The sequence below is a fragment of the Apus apus genome, chromosome Z (assembly GCF_020740795.1).
Source record: "Apus apus isolate bApuApu2 chromosome Z, bApuApu2.pri.cur, whole genome shotgun sequence".
Taxonomy (NCBI): Eukaryota; Metazoa; Chordata; class Aves; order Apodiformes; family Apodidae; genus Apus; species Apus apus.
Window position 1 is genome coordinate 26,186,819 of NC_067312.1, and position 21,613 is coordinate 26,208,431.

The 21,613-nt window shown below is 42.9% G+C and overlaps 1 protein-coding gene and 1 non-coding gene across 6 annotated transcripts in view; both read right to left on the reverse strand.

Moving 5' to 3' along the window:
- ANKDD1B (ankyrin repeat and death domain containing 1B) overlaps positions 1-21,613 on the reverse strand; it is a 35,289-nt gene that overhangs the window by 6,944 nt on the left and 6,732 nt on the right. For 4 of the 5 annotated variants that reach the window (XR_007891774.1, XM_051642055.1, XM_051642053.1 and 1 more), the window contains 9 exons: positions 18,787-18,885; positions 18,590-18,694; positions 16,740-16,838; positions 15,037-15,135; positions 12,012-12,110; positions 10,327-10,425; positions 8,695-8,793; positions 4,605-4,703; positions 1,905-2,000 (listed from right to left, as the gene is read on the reverse strand). Coding sequence is in view for 4 of the 5 variants with exons in the window: in XM_051642055.1 (XP_051498015.1) it covers positions 1,905-2,000; positions 4,605-4,703; positions 8,695-8,793; positions 10,327-10,425; positions 12,012-12,110; positions 15,037-15,135; positions 16,740-16,838; positions 18,590-18,694; positions 18,787-18,885 (894 nt within the window). In the remaining variant the exon portion in view is untranslated. The remainder of the gene's footprint in view (positions 1-1,904; positions 2,001-4,604; positions 4,704-8,694; positions 8,794-10,326; positions 10,426-12,011; positions 12,111-15,036; positions 15,136-16,739; positions 16,839-18,589; positions 18,695-18,786; positions 18,886-21,613) is intronic. The other variant, XM_051642054.1, reaches the window with a different exon arrangement.
- On the reverse strand, positions 8,024-8,097 carry TRNAN-GUU (transfer RNA asparagine (anticodon GUU)). Its single transcript has one exon. It is a non-coding gene; the product is annotated as a tRNA-Asn (tRNA).

A 21,613-nucleotide genomic window follows, 5' to 3' on the forward strand; every position in this document is an offset into this window, starting at 1 on the left:
TCATATGCTGTAACTGGAAGATCTAAGATGCTCCCAAAGGCTGCACTCCTAGTGTCAGGTAGTGGGATACAAACACGTCTATTTCCCAACATCTGTGGAGCTCTTGGAGAAAACCATCTGCTTCAACATCTTTTCTTCTCCTCAGGCAACTCAGTAAGCAATGGTTAGGAAAAGAGTTAATAAAGAGGTTAAGAGCATTATGGGCTCATTGCTGTCAGACTTACGTCTTCTCTGGCAATGTATGACTTCACTTCTAATTCCCCTTTAAGCCAAAAAAAACCCAGTAATGTACCTTACAACTTCACCTGAACTGACACAGATGAAATACGCACAACACAAGTAGTTTTTGGAAGTGTTTATCATTGTAATTGATCTAGACCTGGGACTTACCAGCACAATGCCCTTCAACATTAAATGTCATGGATTTGGACACGCAGGGCCAGAGTGGGGTGGTAAAAGACCAGCTAATTGATTTGCCTGCACTCGGGCAGGATCAGTATCCTTATACCACTGTGGAAGGCGCTTGGCTAGGCTGGTAAAGCAAACACTGCTAAGCAGGAAGCAGAATGAAGTTAAGATGTGTGTGGCAGCTCAGCAATGAGAGCACCAGAGCTGACAGACAACTGAACTCCTTTTCACTAGTCCTTCTACGCCAGGTTTGCTAGCTCTAGTGCTCACAGCATTACTTGCTCTACATAAATAAATTGTGTTGGCATCTTCCTTGTTGCAGGTTTTACAGTGGATGCTGCAAGAGATGTCTTTTGCTGCCTCACTAGGACCACTGCAAACGAACAGGGTACCTGAAAGAGGCTGGGGATTTTGAACCATATTGTTTGAAAACCTGTATTGTTTCATTTAATCAGTTCTCAAGGGAGCCCACGTAAATCCGTGACTCCAAACAAGAAAAACTGAGCAAGCCAATACTAGGCTGATTTATGAAGCATTAATATGTCTCAAAATGACCCCTCACCACCCTTGTGAAATACCTCCCTTTCATCAAGTGTGTGGGTTTAGCAGTTTCTTTGTGGCTCACTGCTACAACTGCATAAATAAACTTTCCTAGAATTCTAAACAGTTGCACTTAAGACCCTGTGACGTCAGACATTCTGGGTCTGAGTTTCAACGCACGGCTCTAGAATAGGCCTCACCATCAGCCCAACTCCAATACTCTTTTAATTTTAAGAGCTACTAAGCTTATCTTTTCTTGTTCCAATACTTACTGCCTGCACAGCATTTACAGATTCAAAAGTGACGTGGGATAGGCAATGGAGGCAAAAATAAATGCCATTTACACTTTAATACATCTGACTCTCAACCTTTTAGGGAAGGCCATCACAAAGCAGCCTACATGTAAAAAACAGCTAGGGAAAGAAGGTTAGAAGTTTAGGCAATCCAAGGTCAATCTAAGCTGTGTCCTTCACATTTGTTGCCTGGTTCTTTCCTATTTCACTGACTCTGTTTTATAGTTGACACATGTAAAACAGAAGAGGGAGCTCCTGCGAAAGCAGCAGAGCCTTTACTAGCAAAGAAGTGACATCCACGTGCACTCCTCCATTTTCAACCACCGATTTCACTGTACCAAAGGACACAGGGAGGAATGTTGATTCAGGTCATCCCAACCCTGATGCTGACAGCACAGTTTGAATTTGGGTCAGAATCTCTCTCCGCCTCTTTGTGTGCAGATCATTACACAGGAAAACAAAAAGATCTGCCTACAATTTTACAAATAGTCAGGGATAAAACATGGATGGGTTAGAGACCTTCCCATTCTTGATCCTAACCTCAATCTATCAAGGCCATCTTGCAACGGGCTTAAAAGAACCAACTCAGGCAAATGGCACTTCAAAATACATATAATCTTTTTCCTTCTAGTTCTTCTCACTGTAATGAAAGGTGTTTCTTACCTGTTTCATGGCATAATACCTTTCTGCTTTAATTATCATATCTACAATGAGGGCGTGACTGCTCCTTGATGCAACAGCTAGTGCAGTTTTCCCATGCTGAAAGCAAAGGTAGTGAATTAGAACATTATCTCATCTATACGAGGACAAGTATACCATAGAAGAAACACAGAAGCTTCATTTACAGAGTCCCATCCTTTTTTCAAGAAACATATCTACAATTTTATAGATTCAGGGTAGCTGAATTTAAGTTCTTCTATCCTCTGCTTAAGCTGTATCCCCTCAGCTCAGAGGTGGTCCATTTTCCCTGGTGAGGCACAGCTGCCTTCAGAAACTTCTCAGATGGCTGCATACTTCTTCTCCCTGTTACAGTCAAACCATCATTTCAGATGGATAGGACGGCAGAGCTGGGAACCTCCAACTTTCATGGCAAACCTGTCTCTTGTTTTGGATGGTAAGAGACACTGGCTCACTGAATGAAAAAAGGATGCAGGAATTACTTTCTCATTACAACTGAAGGTGATGTTTCATGGACAGTACAGGCAGTCAAAGGAATGAAAAGCCATTGTTTTAATTCCAGCTGCAGAGGACTGCTCAGTCAATCTGAACCCATCTCTGCTACCAGCAATTTGATGCTAAGGCATCTCAGCCTCTCTGCAATTGTCCATTCTCAGCAGATTTACACTGAGTGGAACTGCCACACATTTAAATACTCAGGGTATTCTCCACACAACAATTGCTAGACATTCTAGAAAATTAGAACTAAAAGAAGACAACTGTTTAATCAGAAGGTTCAGCAATTAAATTATAAGGCATTTCAACTCTCCAGTTATTATAAAGTTTCCTCATACATACTTTCTGAGTTCTAGCTCCTGCATCTGCTCCAATTACTATAATTAGCCCATTTTTAGAGAAGTATCACATATGAAGCCAAGAAATTTACATTTCATAAACTCTTTACAGCATACACATACTTTATATACAAAGAGTCCAGAGACCATGAGAGCTCCTGGATCCCACCTCTGCAAAGCTACTCTGCATTTTGCAGGGAGGCAGGGGATTAGAAAAAGGGCTTATTTCTGGCCTCCTGTGCTCATGCAGACACCACTGGCATCCTGCATGCAGAGGTAGCATGGGAGTCTTGCACACAGGGAGCACTCTGCACTCTCAGTCACAACCAACCCCAGTTAAACATGCAGATGGGAGGAAGAAGGAGCTCCTAAGAGAGTGTTTCCTGGGCTGTAACAGCTTGCAACTTATGCAGGTACATGACAAGCTCTAGAGACCAAGGACCTTTGCTGCCATGTGATGGAGGCCAGGAAAACACTGTGCAGTCAGATCAGGCTCCATTTTATCCTGCCTACTCTTCATTATGGAAGGACAGTAAAATTTCAGTTCAGTTCAGTTCAAAGAGGGCTGTACTTGCAAGTGTTCCCAGCAGTGGCATAGCTTCAGAGGTAATCCAGCAAATAGACAAGGGAAAAACTACTCCAAGAAGTAAAACCAATGCAGAAAGGTGAAGAACTTGTGCTGGCTCAGAGCTGCAACATGCCCTGTAATCTGAAGTCAGATGACACAAGGGCACTATCCAACCCATAGGTTTGGGGGTTCTTAAGGACAAAACAGGCAACAATAAGTAATTTTCTGTGTTTGCTCTTGGAATGCAAATATGTAGAGACAATTTTCCAACAGCTAAGGTGCTATCAAAAGTGGACAAGGCTTCATTCTATGTTAGCCCATATGAGAATTGCAGCTCTCTGGCAAGCGTAGGAATGATTCCAAATGAGAAGGCTTAACTGCAATGCACCTCAGCCTCCCAAAACACACCAAGAGTGTCACCTGTACTCAAAGCCCCAAGCCTCACATCAGGCTAGGGAAAAAAAAAAGATGATCCTGTTCCATAAAACTTTACTCCTCATCAGGACAGGTGTATGCAGGGAAAATATTTTTTTTTAATAACTAAAGAGCTAGATTTTGCTCATGATAAACATCAGGGTTGTCAATTCAGTCATGCAAAAAAAAATATACTGGTAACTGCGGGGTCAATCTTGCAGTGATTTAGCAAAACCCGTGAAAACTGGATGTGGTACTCAGTCCTTTCAAAAGCCTTCCCCAGAGACTCTTTGCTTTGCTATTTCTTTCAGCCATTGCCATTTTTGCCTTAGTCTTTATAGGCTTAGCATCAGCAACAGAGTCTAAGCACCCACCTGAACAGATCTGGGATGGCTTCCCAGGGACCTGACACCACCCTTTGTGGATGCCCAGAGTGCTGGAGGGCAGACTCACCAGCGCTGCAATTGGTGAAGCTGGCAGCACCTCTGCCTCTCCTGGCAGAGACCCTGGCTGAAGGTGCACAGCTACAACAGCCACTGGCTGTTTTCCACTCACAAGCCTACAACTTTCTTCCATCAAAGGTCTCTGGCAGTGGGGTTTACCCTTCAAACTACAGAGCTTGGAAGTTTCACATTTTTCACCCCACTGGCTTTCATCACATTTGAACTCAAAACTAGCTCTTCACCGAAACCATTTCAGATCTCTGCAGGTAAGTCAATACTAAAAGCAGACTTTCTTTGTAACAACAAACAGTTAACTTTACATAGGAAAGATGACTGGAAACAAGAGCTTCCTGCATCTCTGGGAAGAAGGTTATAAAATAAAAAATGAAACCACACAATCCTTGCACGGGTAAGGAATGCAATCTACCTTGTCGACAGCCTTCAGATCACATCCTGCTTTCAGCAGCACTTCCACCAGCTCCACATTCCCAAGATCAGCTGCCAGATGTAGAGGGGTTTCCTGTCTCTGGAATTAATGACACCAAATAAATACAATAAGCCAAACTCCCCCTTAAAAGCAGAGTGCTCACAAACTGAATCTAAAGAAGATTCACACGAGACAGCCTTGGGCAGAAAACACTGAACAGAATGAAAGCATTTAACTTTTGAGTGATCTGCCTGCCAGTTTTCTTACAGACAAATAAGAGAGCATCTGGGATCTCTGAAGGAAAAACAGACAGGAACTCCAGCTGGCTCATGAAAAAGCTGCAGTCCTTCCCCTCTAATGACCTAATGAGTTCCCTCTCTTCCCTCATAAAACAAGGTGTTTTGGACAGAGTGCTTCACATGACTGCCAACCCCCACTCATACTATACTCTCAGGTAAACTTTTCACTGCTGCAATTAATGCAAAGACAAAGGGACATCCATAATTTTCAACAGTACATTGTTCCACAGCCCACAACAGGGTTTTTTAGCCAGCCCTGCCACAAAACAATGATATGGAGTGAAAGGTAGAACAGAAGTCTACCTGTTTTATGACAGGTTCAGTGAGCCTTAAACCACACACAAATAAAAAATAAATAATAATAATAAAAGGAAACACTGGAGAAAAAAAACATTAAACCAAGCCTTTAGCAAGAAGTACAGCTTCAAGTCTAATCTTTGGGTCTAAAGGGTTGTGTAGTCTCTACACAGCTGCATGTACCCAAATAGAATAATAGAATCATAGAACTATTCAGGTTGGAAAAGACCCTTGGGATCACTGAGTCCAACCATCATCCCTGCTCAACACAGTTCTCCCCTAAACCACATCCACCAACACCACATCCAAATGACCCTTCAACACATCCAGGGATGGTGACTCAACCACCTCCCTGGGCAGCCTATTCCAGTGTATCCTTATATAGAATACTAGAGTAAGAAATTCCAGATGTCTATGAGTGTAATGCAGCAGCAAGTAAGATATGCAGTTGTCTGTGCAAACCCTGCATATCTGGACATGTCCCTTAGCGTGTCTCACATGACACAACTCCTGTCTAAGTTGAAGGCTTTGTGCCAGTGCTTCTCTGATGTTGCATGTTTACATTCTGTAGATCTGGTTAGAGAACTGTTATGGCCATTAATCTTAAAGGCTGCAGCATCAAACACCAAGACCTTACAGACAAAAAGCATCAGCCTAGGGGTTCCACGTTAGTCACTCCATCAGCTCTTCTGGGAATAGACACTATGAGCCCATGACATCAGAAATTTCCTCCAACAATACATACAACTTTCTGCAGTAATTTAAAACCATGTATGTAGCTATTGTATATAACTTCAGATATGCTACAGACACAGAATATAACATTTCTAGAAGATGTGTTCAAGAAGTTTATAACATTCTCTATTTAAATGACCAAAGAGCTTATCACCATACTATGTTTTGATTCCTGCCACAAATGACAGCCTCTGTCTCCCACAAAAATGTGTATAAATTAATCTTAAGCAATTAAATGATCAGCTGGAAAGGCTGACTACAGACTTATGACAGACTAGTCCTTGTTACTACTGTAGGGATCATCCTCACATGTCATGTGGGAGACCAAGGTGCACTTCCCCGACAGGGAGCCACAGTGCTCAATATGGGTCTTGTCCTGGTGGGGCAGTCTTGACAGCTGAGATGTAGAGTCAGTGGGGAGGGGAAATAAAGATTCTCTTTGAAGTACCATAGCTGGTGGGCTGATCTATGCACACTTGGTGCCTCAACATCTGCCCAGTCCATCGTGGCCAGGGTGCTGATACACAATATTCTCAAGCTCTGTAGAAAATTCTGCCACGGGGACCTTAAGCACCAGATGTCATCCAGATCTCTGGAAGACTGATTATTGGCCAGGCTGCTGTAGACCATCTCTATCACTATTAACTCCCTCAGACACTGGATACCTTCTTTATTAGACCACTTGCCTTGCTGCTTTACAATACCCTCTTGGAAGAGATGCCTTGCATTGATGGTAGCTAAGAGCCACCTCCAGAGGCTTGCAGGTGGCCACCTCTCTTCTGATCCCTTTGTTAATCCCATAGTCCCTAGTGATGGGCCCCAGATGCTGGGCTTCACTACCTTCCTAGCACTGGAGCAACCATGCAGCAAAGTGCTCACCTTGCTGATGGATTAATACTTGCTTCTTATCTCACAGGTCATCCAGGGATTGGGACTAAGTAGTTTTCTTACCATTCCTGTCTCTTTCCTCTCCTGTCTTGCTGCAGGTCAGGCTGCCCCTTCTTATTCTTCATCCTTCTGTCCTTGACTTGGAGTTGTTGCTTCCCTTACTAATCAAGTTTCCACCATTTCTTTTTGACTACAAGAGCAAATAATAATAATACCTGAGGACTAGGTCTCTGGTTACACCACTGTGCATGCCCTCAGACTGAGTAACCTTTTCAGTCTCCAGAAGGGTGGCTATGCACCTGGAGATTTTGTGTGTCCCTTTGTGTGCTCCTTGATCAGGAGACTCTCTTTCTCATTTGAGGACACTGGATAGCAGCTCAGAAGGCACAGGGCAGAACCCAGCATAGCATTAAAACTTACTGTGTTTCACAGGGACAGGCAAGGCCCTGTCCCCTCCTTCAAATGGTCTACCAACTACCTGGGACTAGATGCCTGTTCAGGTGTGAAATCCCAAGCTACTGGAGGCAGCAACAGTGCCAGGCACCTGTCCAGCTCCTCACACACCCTGCCATGCAGGCACTGACTGCCTCTGAGCACATTCCTGTGACATTCCACGTGTAATTAGTTGTTTAACTTATTAACAATAATCAAAATCAGGCTCACAACACACCCAAGTATGAATAGTCTGCTTACACAAGGATATTCAAGGAACTGAGAGGCCATTACAAGAAGGTAGGAAAGACCTATCCCGGGGGACAAAAAGGGGTAGGTGCCACAAAGCATCTCTCCAAGACAAAAAGGAAAAAGGTGTAATTGCTGATTTTCTGCAGGAGGTGGTTCTCTGAGTACCCAGATAGCAGCAGTGTAGGGCTCAAAAGTGCCACATTAGGCTCAAGTGCTTTTATTATGGTTCTCCCGGGCAAAGCAAAACAAACTGATACACAACACAGCAAAAGCTGAAAAGATTGTAGTTTTCATACAGCGAAAAAGGCACTGAGAAAACCAACAGGACAGTAAATATGTCACCATCGTGTGGCCTTCCACGGAGGCAGACAACCCAGTACCCACCACCCGAGGGCACTGGCGGTGGTGACAGCGGTCTTCAGCAACCTGGCCAATGACCAACCAGGGCTTCAAAGGCCACCAGCACCAAGAAGATACCAAACAATCCCCATAAAGGCTGGGGAAGACAGGTGCCAGCGTCCCTGGGTGGGCTCGAACCACCAACCTTTCAGTTAACAGCCGAACGCGCTGACCCATTGCGCCACAGAGACCCCTGCCAGCATCCCCGAGTGACGCTGTATGACATGGGCAGCCGCTCCGGCCACCTCCCATCACCTGCTTGGCTGTGGCCCCTCCCAGCCCCTCTGCTCCACCTGTTCACTGCGGGGGCAGCATGTGAAAGAAAGAAGGCCATGGCGCTATGCAAACACTGTTCAGCAAATAGCAAGAACACTGGTGCCTCACCAGAACTGGTCTGCCTACAAATGTTAAAACAAAGCACTGGGTGGGTTGCTAGGAAAAGAATTAACTCCATCCCAGCCAAATGACGCTCTGCTTTGGGCTTCCCTCTGAGATAATATTGTTGAGACAGTTCAGTCATTGACTATGCATGAATTCTAACACTCTAGCACTGATTTAATCCAAGTATTTTCTAAGTATATAGCATTTTGCTACCCTCATCTTGCTCAAACAACACTAGCACAATGTGTACCAGTGACTAATACATTATGCACAAACACAAAAAGATAAGGAAAGAACTTCCTGGTTTTTTGTAGCCTGAGCTCGTAAGAAAAGAAAATATTTTCAAGCAAAATCCACATAATCTCCTATTTACCAGTGAAGATACGTTAATTCCCAGGTTTTCTTACGTGATTTAAGGAGTTTATATCATGACTGGCATCCAAGAGGCTTTTTACTACTGGTACATGATTATTGATGACTGCTAAATGGAGAGGGGAACTCTTCTGCTGTGGAGGGAAAAATAATAAAACTATTATACTTGGGTACATTCATTAGAAGTTTATTCAAACAAGAACAAGGTTTTTGTTAAAATCTGACCCTTGCAAAGGTGATATGCTCCAGTGGAGGTTTGAAACTACAGAAGTGCAGAGTTATGCCAGGGAGGGCATCCTGCTTCTGCAACACTTACTGCACCAGGTAAACAAATACAGCTGAGAAACTGGAAAGGTGGAGTGCATGTGATGCGTATCAGTGTGTGCCCACTTAGGAATGCAGCCAGGTGCTCCTCTTACGAGTCCATACCTGGGATGTGCTGCTACCCCAGGTAGACAATAATGCTTCTGTACCTTCAGAAAACTGGGTTGCACAGGTTTGAGACAGACTACATCCATCAGAATCTACTTTCCAGGAATAAACTCCTGTCACATATTGCTGCTGTAAATGTTTTTCATACTAAACTGACTCACTGTCATATTTATAAAAAGTAAATCACAGCTAGAGAGCAATTATGGTGGGAATTTTGTGTGACTATTCATTAAAATAACTGCAGCACAGGTTCAACATCAGTCACAATCCAACCATTAGTTTGGCAAGATCACTTTGCACGTTGAACCTGTGACTCACCAGTTTCCTTTTACATACAGCTAAAAACCACTTCCATACCAGTGCTGCTCATGGGTGCCAGACATCATTTCATTAGTGTCTTTATAAACCACAACCATTTCTTTAGGGCTACAGAAAAATCATTCGCAATGCAGAACAGGAAATGTTTCCAGAATGTAAGTTAAAATGTCATGGGTTGCTTCTACAGAAAGCCAATGAGAACAAGCAGCACAACAACTGCCTAATCGTTAGAATAAATTACTTAAAGCACATCATAAATTGTTCTTCCTTGATAACATCAGCCAACAGGACAGTGGTCATGGCAGATAAGTCATGAAGCCCAGATTCTAGTTTTATCCTGTCCTATAAAAGTGGAAAATAATTTCCTATTCACAGAAAATCTCAAACGTAAGAAAACTTGTAATATATAAATTTATATACTATTTGAATATGAGGAATACCTCTTTATTTTTAAACTCCAAAGAGTGGTGGCATGCAGATCTTGAAGGCATACACAGGCTTTGAGTGTAGAGGGTGAAAGCACTGAAGAGTTTATTTACCTTTTCTTTACCTTTATTCAAAATCACTTGTGTTAACTCTTTGCCCATGGCTCACAGGGAAGCCTGCATTCTGCTGCTTAGTTCCAGCATGATACTTTGCTCATCATCTCCTAATGCCTGGTCCTCGGTTCAGGCTGCCCAGCTCTAGACTGCACTGCATGAGCCTGCTCAGGCTCCCACCGGGTATGTGCAACAGGGCCTTGTGTTTTTTGGTCCATACATACTGATAAACAACATCCATAAACCATGTAATACTGTGTATACTAAAATAATAAAAGAACTAGTCAACCTCATTCAGCTGTCTGAATTCCCAAAAAAGGTCACAGAATACAGGATGTGCTGAACAACAGCAGAAAAGTTAAATTGATATACACTCACCTCAGGTTTAGGAACCAGGTCAATATTCTTATCAATAAGAAAAGTAACCAAAGATAGATGTCCATTCTGAATTGCAATCTGCAAAGCATTGCTATTGTTCTGAAAGAAATGGTACAGACAGCAAAAACTTACTGTTTTGTTGCTCGAACAACAGTACTAAAGAGAGCTATCAGTACAGGATAATCTTTTGTTGAAATTTATTATCCTCTTCCCCCCTAGAAAAACCCCTTGGATAAAATTATAGATAATCAAATGGATCAGCAGTTAGCATTGTGTGTTTTTGTAAATACTGAAGAAACTTTCCTTTTTCACTATATTACAACATGCTAAACCCACCATTATTCTATAGTGTTTTTCATTGTCTCATAAGAAAGAGATCATAGAATCATAGGGGCTTGAAGGGACCTCTGAAGATCATTGTCAAAACCCCCTGCTGCAGCAAGAACACCTAGGACAGATCACACAGGAATGCATTCATATGGGTCTTGAAAGTCTCCAGAGAAGGAGACTCCACAACCTCTCTGGGCAGCCCGTTCCAGTGCTCTGTCACCCTCACAGTAAAGAAGTTTTTCCTCATGTTGATGTGGAACTGCTTGGTGACACTTCCCCCTGTCCTGTCAGAGGGCACCACTGAAGAGAGACTGGCCCATTCTTGACACCCACCCTTCAGATACCTACAGACATTCATAAGATCCCCTCTCAGTCTTCTCTTCTTAAGACTAAACAGCCCCAGGTCTCTCAGCCTTTCCTCATCAGACAGATGTTTCAGTCCCTCAATTATTCTTGTAGCTCTACTTTGGACTCTTTCCAGTATATCCCTTTCCCTCTTGAACTGGGGAGCCCAGAACTGGACACAATACTCCATATGTGGTCTTACTAGGGCAGAGTAGAGGGGAAGGTGAATCTCTGTTGACCTGCTGGCCACACTGTTCTTAATGCATCCCAGGATACTACTGGGTCTCTTGGCCACAAGGGCACACTGCTGTCCCATCGATAAATTGCTGTCCATCAGGACCCCAAGGTGCTTCTCCATAGGGCTGCTTTCTAGCAGGTGAACCCCTAATCCGTATCGATGCCTGGATAAATCAGCATTGCCAACTATCCTGTGCCATGGATGCCAACGCCAACGTGTCTCCCAGTCTGTTAGTTCAGTTAGACCTTTAGCAAGTAAGTACAGTCACAGTAGCAAACTTTCAAATTAAATTAAGAGAATATTTTCACTTAATAATTCTGCTAAAACAAACTAGCTATCAGTCTGCTGGGATCATAAACTGCTCACAGCAGGCAAGCAAAGGCCATTCAACAGACATGAGCTGGTCTGGAGTACAGAAACCAGATGTGGAGAACAGGTTTGTCACCAGTGCTAAAAGGAGGATTTTCAATTGTACTAGTTGGTTACCTTTCCTAGCCATATGTTTTACTATTGCACATAGAGTAAACAAAAAAACTCCACCACAGAACTACATCAAATCAATCTATGCTACATTTCTTCTACATCAGTTTTGTTCTGTTAGCACTCTCCACATTCCCAATTCCTTTTTTTTTTTTTTTTTTTTTAATTACCATTTCATAAAAACAATTAGAGCAAATATGCTGTTAACACACACAGAAAAGAGAAGATGAGGTCCCTTCCACAGCCCAGGATGCCCCTGTACCTGTGTGCTGGAGGAATACCATGTACGTACCTGAGTTAAAACGTTGATGTCACTCCCTGCTTCCAGCAAGAGTTCAGCACATTTTTCATGACCTCCTTCAACTGACAAGTAAAATGGAGTTTCTCCATTCTAGATCAACAGAGAGAAAGTGTTCTGATTTAAGCCACGTGACTATAAGACTGTGACACAAAACAGCTGTGACACAAAACAGGTTAGCTCCATCAGATGTATCCAGCTCAATAGAAAAAGGGAGATGGTTATGAGAGAACACAACCTGAGTGCTCCAAAATTAACACTTAAATGAAATAGCATTTCACCAACACTCAAGTGACAGATCACAGTTTTGTAAACAGAGGTAAAGTAAGGTTTACAATACAGATAACTATTTTATAAATATTAATCATGCTCTCTTCAAAGAAGATGACTAGCAACAGGCAAAGAAACAAAGATGGTGGGTAGCAGCTGTTGCCATTCAACATCAGACAATGGAGCTATCATGCTAGCACATACCATTAAGTGTCAATTTCTGTCAGTCCAATGCCATGGACTTCTGACAAATTCCCAATTCCACTGCTACTTACAAGGAGCACTTTTAGCAGAAATAATCCTGCTGCATAATAATTACAGATCTTCTCGGCCCAAAAAAGTTTCCATGTCTCCACAACAACTATCTAAAATAAGTTACTTTGGCTGCACAATGATCTAATCACTGCTTCCCAACACCTAAAATACAGAAAGGTTTAGTTAAAGTTACTCTAGTGTTTCAGCATTCAGAGAACCATCAACAGATCCTGATTTTTCCATGCTTGGACATGTGCCACTGTTATTCTGGCTAATTTAATACATTTTAGTGCTTTGCTCATGCTGGGTAAAGAGAGACCTGTTTATCCACAGACCACAACATCTCTGGCTGGACAGGAAGGTCACATCAGTAGCCATTCCAAGGCAGGGACACAAGCAGTACATGAATCATAGAATCACAGAATCATTCTGGTTGGAAAAGACCTTTAAGATTGAGTCTAACTGTAACCTCACCAAGTCCAGTGCTTAAACCATGTTCCTAAGCACCACACCTACATGCCTTTTAAACACCTCCAGGGATGGTGATTCAGCCACTTCCCTTTGTGTGCAAAAACACAACGTTCATAGACAAGGTTTGGCAACACAAGGGCTTCATATTTCAAAGGGGCTCATGTGTCTCCAAGCTTGCATAGCTGGAAATAACAGACAAGTTGAATAAGAAAGAACACCTGCTGCTGATTAAGGAAGATGAGGGCCTTTGGGCAAGACTCATGTCACCCACTAGGACAGCAGAACAGACTGCTAACCACATGGCAGGTTCCTGCAATGGACACGGTGGCCCATGACAAAGTTAATTTACTTGCCCAGTTCTTTCCAGCTGCCCCACAGAAGCAGAAGACACAAGGTCCCTTTGCAAAGCAGGAACACTGAGCTGAGTACTTGGAGTGCATTTCATTCAGCCACCCTACTTTAAGCCTTAAAATTAAGCTCAGGGATGTAACCTTCACAGATGTGCTGGTTAGGTTTGGCTGGGGGTTTGGTAGCAGGGGAAGGGCCCCAGGGGTGGATCAGGTAAGAAGCCCAGAAGCTCCTCCTGCTCCAAACCCAGCCAAGGAGCCATTGGAGGGACAAAAGATGCGCCTCAGTGATTAACATATGAAAGAACTGAGATAAGAGCTGAGCAGAGCAAGCAGAGGAGAAAAGCTCTGAGTTGGAGACGCTCTGCAGTGCCCATGGTTGGTGAGGAAGAAGGGGAAGAAGGTGCCTGAGCAGAAGTTTCCCTGCGACCCATGGTGAGATGGCAGCTGTCCCCCTGCACTCGTGGAGGAATGTGGTGGAACATTCCCTGAAGGCGCCAGGAGGGCTGAACTTGGCCACTGAACTTGGATGTTGTGGCCAGAGGATTTGCTACCTGTGGACTCTGCGCAGCTTTGGAAGACCCTGCGGCCAGGGGAGGTGGCTGTTCCCGAAGCAGCTGTGACTCTGTGGGAAGCCCAGGCTGGAGCAGCTCCGGACCTCGTGGGAAGGACTCACGAAGAAGATGTTTGTGGAGGACTCTCTCCCATGGGAGGGACCCCATGGGGAAGCAGGGAAGGACTGTAAGGAATCCTTCTTCCCGAGGAGGAAGGAGCAGCAGGAACCACCAGCCTGTGAACTGACCCTAAACCCCATCCCCTGTCCCCCTGTGCCGCTGGGGGGAAGGAGGGAGAGAAACCGGGAACAAAGGGATTTGGGCCCGGGAAGAAGGGAGGGGTGGGGGGAACATATGCAAGCCCTGCTCTGTGTGTTGTCTGTGTCCTGGGTGTGTTTGATTAGTGTGAAATTAAACGTTTATTTTTCCCCAAGTTGAGTCTGTTTTGCCCGGGACCTACATCGGTGAAGAACCCTCCTTGTCCTTTGTCTCAACCCATGAGCTTCTCTTTGGGCTTTGTCCGCCCTACCCTAGAGCGTGGTGGGGGGGGGTGTTGAGTGAGTGACCACGGGGCTGGTCCTTTGTTGTCGTGTTAGGCCCAAACCACAACAACAGCTATTATGTAATGTATTAATATGCCTATTAATATTAATAAGCTAACCCAGGAGAGAAAAAGGGGTTGGCAGTGACTGCAGCCAATTCTACGCAACCAATTGAGATCAGATAAACAAGGTAAAAATCTGAGACCTCTTTTCTGAGAGACCTGTGATGGTGTGTCCCGGGTGTGCATGTTGAACTGGCTCAGGGAACAGCCTGAACAGAGAGATTAAAAGGAGTAGGATCATGTGGCCCAAAATGCTGGGAGACAGGAAGAAAGTTAGAGGTTAGGCCCTTCTGTTTCCTTCTACCAGTAGTTAGGGCTTGCAAGACAGAGGTGACACTTTTGTGCGAGGAACAGAGGACTGTGAAAGAGACATTGGAAGAGACAATGGAGCTTAATTTATTGGAGGGGAAACAATGAAACAGGATGCAAACAGAAAAGCATCAGACGTAATGAAGTCTTCTCCGTGCAACATTTATTCATTTGAACTTTACCTGCTTCAGTAATTTATGTGTCCTTACCTCATTGAGGTCATTTATTTCCTCCCACTGTTCAAGCAGAATTTCTACAACTTCACTGTGACCATTTTTGGCTGCTAGATGCAATGCTGTGTTTCCCTCCTTGAAATTAAAACATCAAATAAGACATTTTAAAACATAGAATAAGGTCAAAATATTAAGTAAAGCCAACATGCACTGAGAAAACAAAGCCTTTCCATCTTGCTTTTACATACAAGCCGAAGGAGGCAGACCCACACAGCATGTTCCAAGATTCAGACTAATCTGAAAGGAACCTTTTCTTATGTATGCAGACATGATCTTGGTCTAGTTGGTTGTCTTCTGAAAACTGCAGTGTACTACCAAGGAAAAAAATTAAAATTTTAACTCTGAGAGAATGAATTAGAAGAAAACTTTGGGTGCAGGTTCCTACAAGGATGGAGACATCAATATCCCAAAAAGACTCACTGAAAACAGCCAAAACCTAGGTAAGTGTATATAATCTTGTAGTGGCTTTGATGCCAATGTGACAACCTTCAACCCTTTTCACCATCAGTACAATTCTTCACTAGCTAAGTAAGAAAAAAAAAATAGCACACCAGCAAGAAAATAAAAACAAAGCTATATTAGCAGAAGAGCAGCAGCTTTTGAGCTAAAAAACCATGCTGGCATGAGAATGTGAAGTAAAAAACCAGCTGAAAACAAACTGAAGCTGGAAATTAGGAGAAGGATCCTAATCCTCAGGGAAATTAGCATCCAGAACAGCTTTTCAATCACAGCATGCAGAGGTGGAGGGGCAGAAAATACAAATACATTTTAGGAAGAGATATATTTGTTAATTGATGGTTCTAGTGCAATTGCCTTCAGTGACCCCTGAGATGAGTTGGTGTCCTGGCTTCTTAACTAACCTACTGGCTAACTTAACTAACCTACTCTTTAGAATAACAGCACCCACCTCCCACCATTCCTGCCTTACACATTCAGCCTGCTAGATGTCTGAGATAACATAGCTATTTAACTGCTGCTGATAGACTACATAGCACACCAGAGTTCCAAGCTGAAACAACAAAAAGTAGCATAACTTCCTGGGTGCTTGATTACATGGTTCTCTAAGTGCAGTATCTGACAATTTTACAATTTTTCATGTATATATCCTTGAAAAGCCTCAGAAAGAGAGAAACTCTGACATGCTCCTTCCACAAATAGTTAAGAAATTTAAAGGCAGACTTTAAACGTTTTTTCCAGACCTTAAATTGAAGTGTCAAAAGCAAACTCCATCAGATTTAAATGTTTAGGCACTTCTGAAAAATCCCCATGGGTGTTTATTTGCATCCTGAAGCATTAACAACTTCGAAAAATTAGTCATGTGGGATTTAGCACTGAAATTCAGGCACAGCAGAGAAGACTGAAAAACTGGAAGAAGATCTCGCTGTAGAGAGGCTGGCACACTGATCACCAGACTTTCCCACTTTCCCCAAAAGACAGAATATGCTAGTCTTGCTTTACATGAATTAGTAATACAGATGGAAAAGACTCCTGGCAGTAAAACCAGAAGTTTCACTGTCCTCAGTTATTTACAGAAAAATCATAATCCTGGTATATCTGTTGGCACCACGACATCTGCACAAGTCATTCATATCACTTCGTTATGCAATAACTACACTGAAACCAAGTAATCTTTCACAAGCACATCTTTAGTTGTACCTCCCTGGAAGAGAAAGCTTTACCTTATCTTTTTCAGATGTAAAGAGCTTCAGAGTTATCAAACTGTTTATCATGTCCACATGGCCTTTCTCCGATGCCAAAAGAAATGGCTTTTTACCATTCTAGAAAAAAATGAGGAAAAGAAACACAGTGTTCTTGAAAGTGGAAATACTTCCAGTTACTAGATATATGGCATGCAGGTGTGTATTCTGCATAAAAAGGTACATATTATATGACTAAGTAGATTAACAAAAAGTAGATATACACAGGAAGAGCAAGAATTTTTTTTAAAAATGCAATATTCAGTTATTGTAAAAAAAACAGATTACACATCTTGCACACCCTGAAGAAAATATTTTAAAACTCTTCAGAAATGGTAACAAGGTAGAAAATGTGCTCAAAAATTAATTATTAATTCTTCACAGTATGAAAACATTTTTTAGAAGAATTTTGTCATTAGAAGTCTGACAATGCTCAGAAACAGGCAGTAGAGAAGTTGCAAGATTTATTTCCATGGCATAATACATTTGATCTAGATTCTGCAAAACAGACCAAAACAACTACATCTCTTAAGTTTAATCTAAGAGGACTGTATTTAGTGCTGTACACTATGAGGGTTAAACTAACAAAAACTTTTCCAACTGTTTACAACTCAACTGCACAACCTTATCTCAACATAAAATCACACCACTGGTCAGACATCTAACCAATTAGTTACTGCCTGACAGTGGCCTGTATTAAATGTCTAAGACAAAAAATGCAAACAACTAATACATAATTACAAAATAACATCAATATAAATAAGATTCTTCTTTCCCTTTTTGTTTCCCAAGGCCTAAAACACAAAGATTTGTTAAATTAACTCTGCTTTGTCAGCCTTGTGTGTAGAAAGAATTCAGAATTTTGCACCAGTGGGTCAATACAATTCAAGACTTGAAAAGAAGGGCAGAAGATCGTTAGTCTTTTGGTGACAGATCCTAAAAGAATAATTTATCCCCATGTAAAGATAAAATACACTCAGCTAAGTAAGCCTACAAAGCAAAATCCCAACATTGTGGGAAGGAAAAATGAAAACACAGCAAACCTGATGAGGACAAGGCTCTGGCACTGTTGAAGAGCTGGTGCAACTCCGTAGGATGGCTGCACGTACTTTTATGTTCTGCATCTGCAAAATATGCCCCTGATGGCCACAACTGGCAGGTTTTGATAAGGGCATGGGGCTGAAGGGGTGATCTGTGTGGGAGGAGGTCAGGGACTGCCCTATGCTGGTCACAGCAATTTTCAGCTGGCTCCACAAGAGACAAAACTGACCCACCACGTGGCAGCACTCAACTCATCAGAGCAGCACATGATAACTCCATGAAAATGTATTTAAGAAAGGGTGGTCACTGCTATGGGGAGGATGCATAACGGGAGATCCATAAGGAGACATGAGAGGACACAGGGGAAGTGACATAGGAGGAGGTACACCTGCAGGGTTACTGCAGCGCACGGAAGAGCCCTTGCTGGAGCAGAGGGTAAGATCAAGAAACAAGAAGCAGGGGAAAAAAGGAAACCACTGTGGTCTGACACCAACTTTCTCCACCTCTCATCATCTCAACAGTGGGATTGAGAGTAACATGCAGCAAAACAAGGGCAGCAGGGGAGGAAAGGTGTCTGGAGGTCAGCTGAGATGGGCAAAGAGGGGAAAAAAGGTGTTTTCCTCAAGTTCTTGTTTGGCTGTTTGTATTACTTATTTGCCAATACCCAAATCAGACATTTATGTAACTGGCAATACATTAAACTTGATTTAAACTCCCCAAGCCAAGACTGTTTCACCCACAATGGATGCCTCATGACATCAAAGAAACAAACAGAAAGAAACATACTGTACCCCATCAGGCTTGTTCAAGTCATTCAGATGAAGATCTTGGAGAAAATAGTCAACTATTTTAACGCTGTTGTTCTGAGCTGCAAAGTGCAGTACATTCATTCCTTCCTAAAAAATTATAAGGAACTTTGTAACAACAAGTTTGATTTTTTTCCAACGTAAGTATGTTTAGATTTAGTAAAAATTTGTCATCAACAAACCTCATTCTTAGCCTTTTGATCAGCACCTGCTTTAACTAATTTTCGCATTATATCCAGATTTCCAGTCCAAGCTGCAAGATGAATCACTGTCAGGCCATGCTTCAAATAAAATGATAAATACAGAAATTACCTTTTGTCAAATTTCATACAATCTTTTTTATTATTTCAGTGTGTGAGTTCTACTCTGCAGCCTGTTAGAGAATCAGCATTAACACCTGGTAGTGTGAGTGGGATTAATCTCAAGCTAAATGTCATGCATGAAGACCTAGCTAACTGATCAGGCTGCCCTTCCTCTTGACAGGAGGTCTGATGTCTCCAGAGAAGGACTGATCCCATTTTAAGATAGGAGGATTAAATACTACCCAGAAATGACCCCCCGTTTGCAGAAACCATGTAGATAGCACTGGGTGAGGTGGATGACATTTCAGGTGATATGTAATTACTGTATTTCCATGAGTCACCATAATTTTCCAGTTAGCCTGGTTTTTAAGGTTATCTTTTCTCCTCTCAAATTCTTCAAAAAGTTCAAGTCATATTGTTAACTTCCTAGAGTCAAAATGAATACAGGTAAGGAACTTTCTGTCAGTGTCTCCTGTCTTGGCCGCAAATATCTCTAGCTTTTCCACAGCTATTCCTCAGTTTCTGTGTGCAGTGTCCAAGTGCAGCATCATAGATCATGGCTTGTTGTGCAAAGAGCTGTGTAGACACAGGACATTCATACTCCACCATAAAGGCACCAGGTTTAAAAGACAGAATCAGAGGAACCTAAAGGAAGCAGGAGGGATCAAGACACTACCTTAGCAGTTTAAACATTCCCCGGCATTTCTCCTCTGTAAATGAGGTGTAATAGCTTTACTCCCATCTCTAATGGCAAGGAGATTTTTGAGTAGCCTGAAGATTGAGACTTCACAAACTCTCAGAAAAATCTGTTCTAGTGTCTGACCACCCTGACAGGGTGTTTTTTTCCTACTTGGACCTAATTGGGATGTCCCGTGTTGCAATTTGTGTCCATTGCCTCTTGTCCCATCACTGTGCACCTCTGAGAAGATTCTCTGTCTTCTCTACACTCCCCCCGTAAGTGACAGTAGACAGCCAGAAGGTCCCCATCCCACTGTTCTCCTCCCAAAGCTGAGTAGACCCAGCTCTCCCAACAGCTCCTCATACACTATGTGGTCCAGTCCTAACCATCCTATGGGCTCTGCACTGGACTCATGGCAGCTTATCAATATCTCTGCTGTCTTGGGGAGCCACAAACTACACACAGCAAGCAGAAATTGCAGTGAAAAACAGTGGAGGGCAATTATGGACCATGCATCTGCTGCACAAGCTGCAAGAATAAAGCTGAGCTTGGGCAAAATTTGTGACTGTGGCTCAAAAGCCCACCCTAAAAACCTTCCCAACTATGAAAAAAGAGGAAAAGTGACTAAACCTTCTCATTATACAATGAGTAGACTACGCCTTGACACTGACCCCCATGACATCGTTGTAAACAAAGAGATGAAGTACAGGCATAGACAAATGGATGTATCAAGGTGTAGTGAAAGCCAGCTGAACTACCAGGCCTGAAGTGTTCTGATCAGCAGCACAAAGTCCAGCTGGAGACCAGTCACTAGCAATGCATGCTGGGCTTTGATCCTGGTCCAGTACTGTTTAACATCTTCATTAATTATGTGAATGATGGGGGAGAGGGCACCCATAGCAAATTTACAGATTATACTAAACTGGGAAGAGTGTCTGATGGACCAGACTGGTGTACTGCCATCCAGAGAGACCTCAACATGCTAGAGAAATGGGCTGGCAAGAACCTAATGAAATTCAACATGGGGAAATGCAAAGTCCTGTACCTGGGGAAAAGCAGCCCAGGCGTCAGTACTCACTGAGGGCCAACCGCCTGGAGAGCAGCTTGGCACAGGACCCGGGGCTCCTGCTGGACACTCAATTGAACATGAACTAGCAATGTGCCCTCACAGCATGCAAATAAAATAGTATCCAGGGCTGCATTAGGAATAATACTTCCACCTGGTCAAGGATCTTTCCCCTCTACTCACTGCTGAGAAACACCTGGAGTACTGTGTCGAGTTCTGGGCTTCCCACTATAGGAGAGACATGGACATGATGCACAGAGTCTCGCAAAGGGTCAGTAAGATTGTTAAGGGAAATCTGATGTATGAGGAGAGGCTGAGAGACATGGGACAGTTTAGCCAAAGAAGGCTAAGGTGGATCTTTTAATTCCATATAAATATCTGATGGAAGGGGGAAAAAAAAGATGCAGCACTCTTCTTTATGCAGTCAGGGCGAAAGAGGCAATGGGCACAAAATTAATTAAAGGAGGATTCACTGAAACATTAGAAAACACTTTTTTACTCTACGGATGATCAAACACTGGAATCAAATGCCCAGAGAGGTTATGGAGTCTCCATCATTGAAGATAATCATAACTTGACTGGATGAGCTGTGAACAACCTGCTTTTTGTAACTGCGCTCTAAACCAAATGCTGAACTAGGTCATCTTCAGAGGTTCCCACCTCAGCCACTCTGTGGTTCTGTGAGTGGGCTGTTTGATAGGGAGGAGTCTGGAAAAATAAGGCACATGGGTAAAAAAAAAGGGGGGTTCAGGGAAAATAAAAAAATAAAAAAGAAAGAAAGAAAAAAAAAGGCAAATTAGGTATAAAATCAGCTGGAGAACAAAAAAGGAAAGGATCTTGTGATGTCCATAATTTTGTGATTGTGGACTTTTACTGAAAGTAGTGAAGATGACCTGGAGAGGCATGCTTCCTCAAATAAAGGAAGGGACCAGGCTGGGCTCTCCTGCTGGACTCTCCATCCC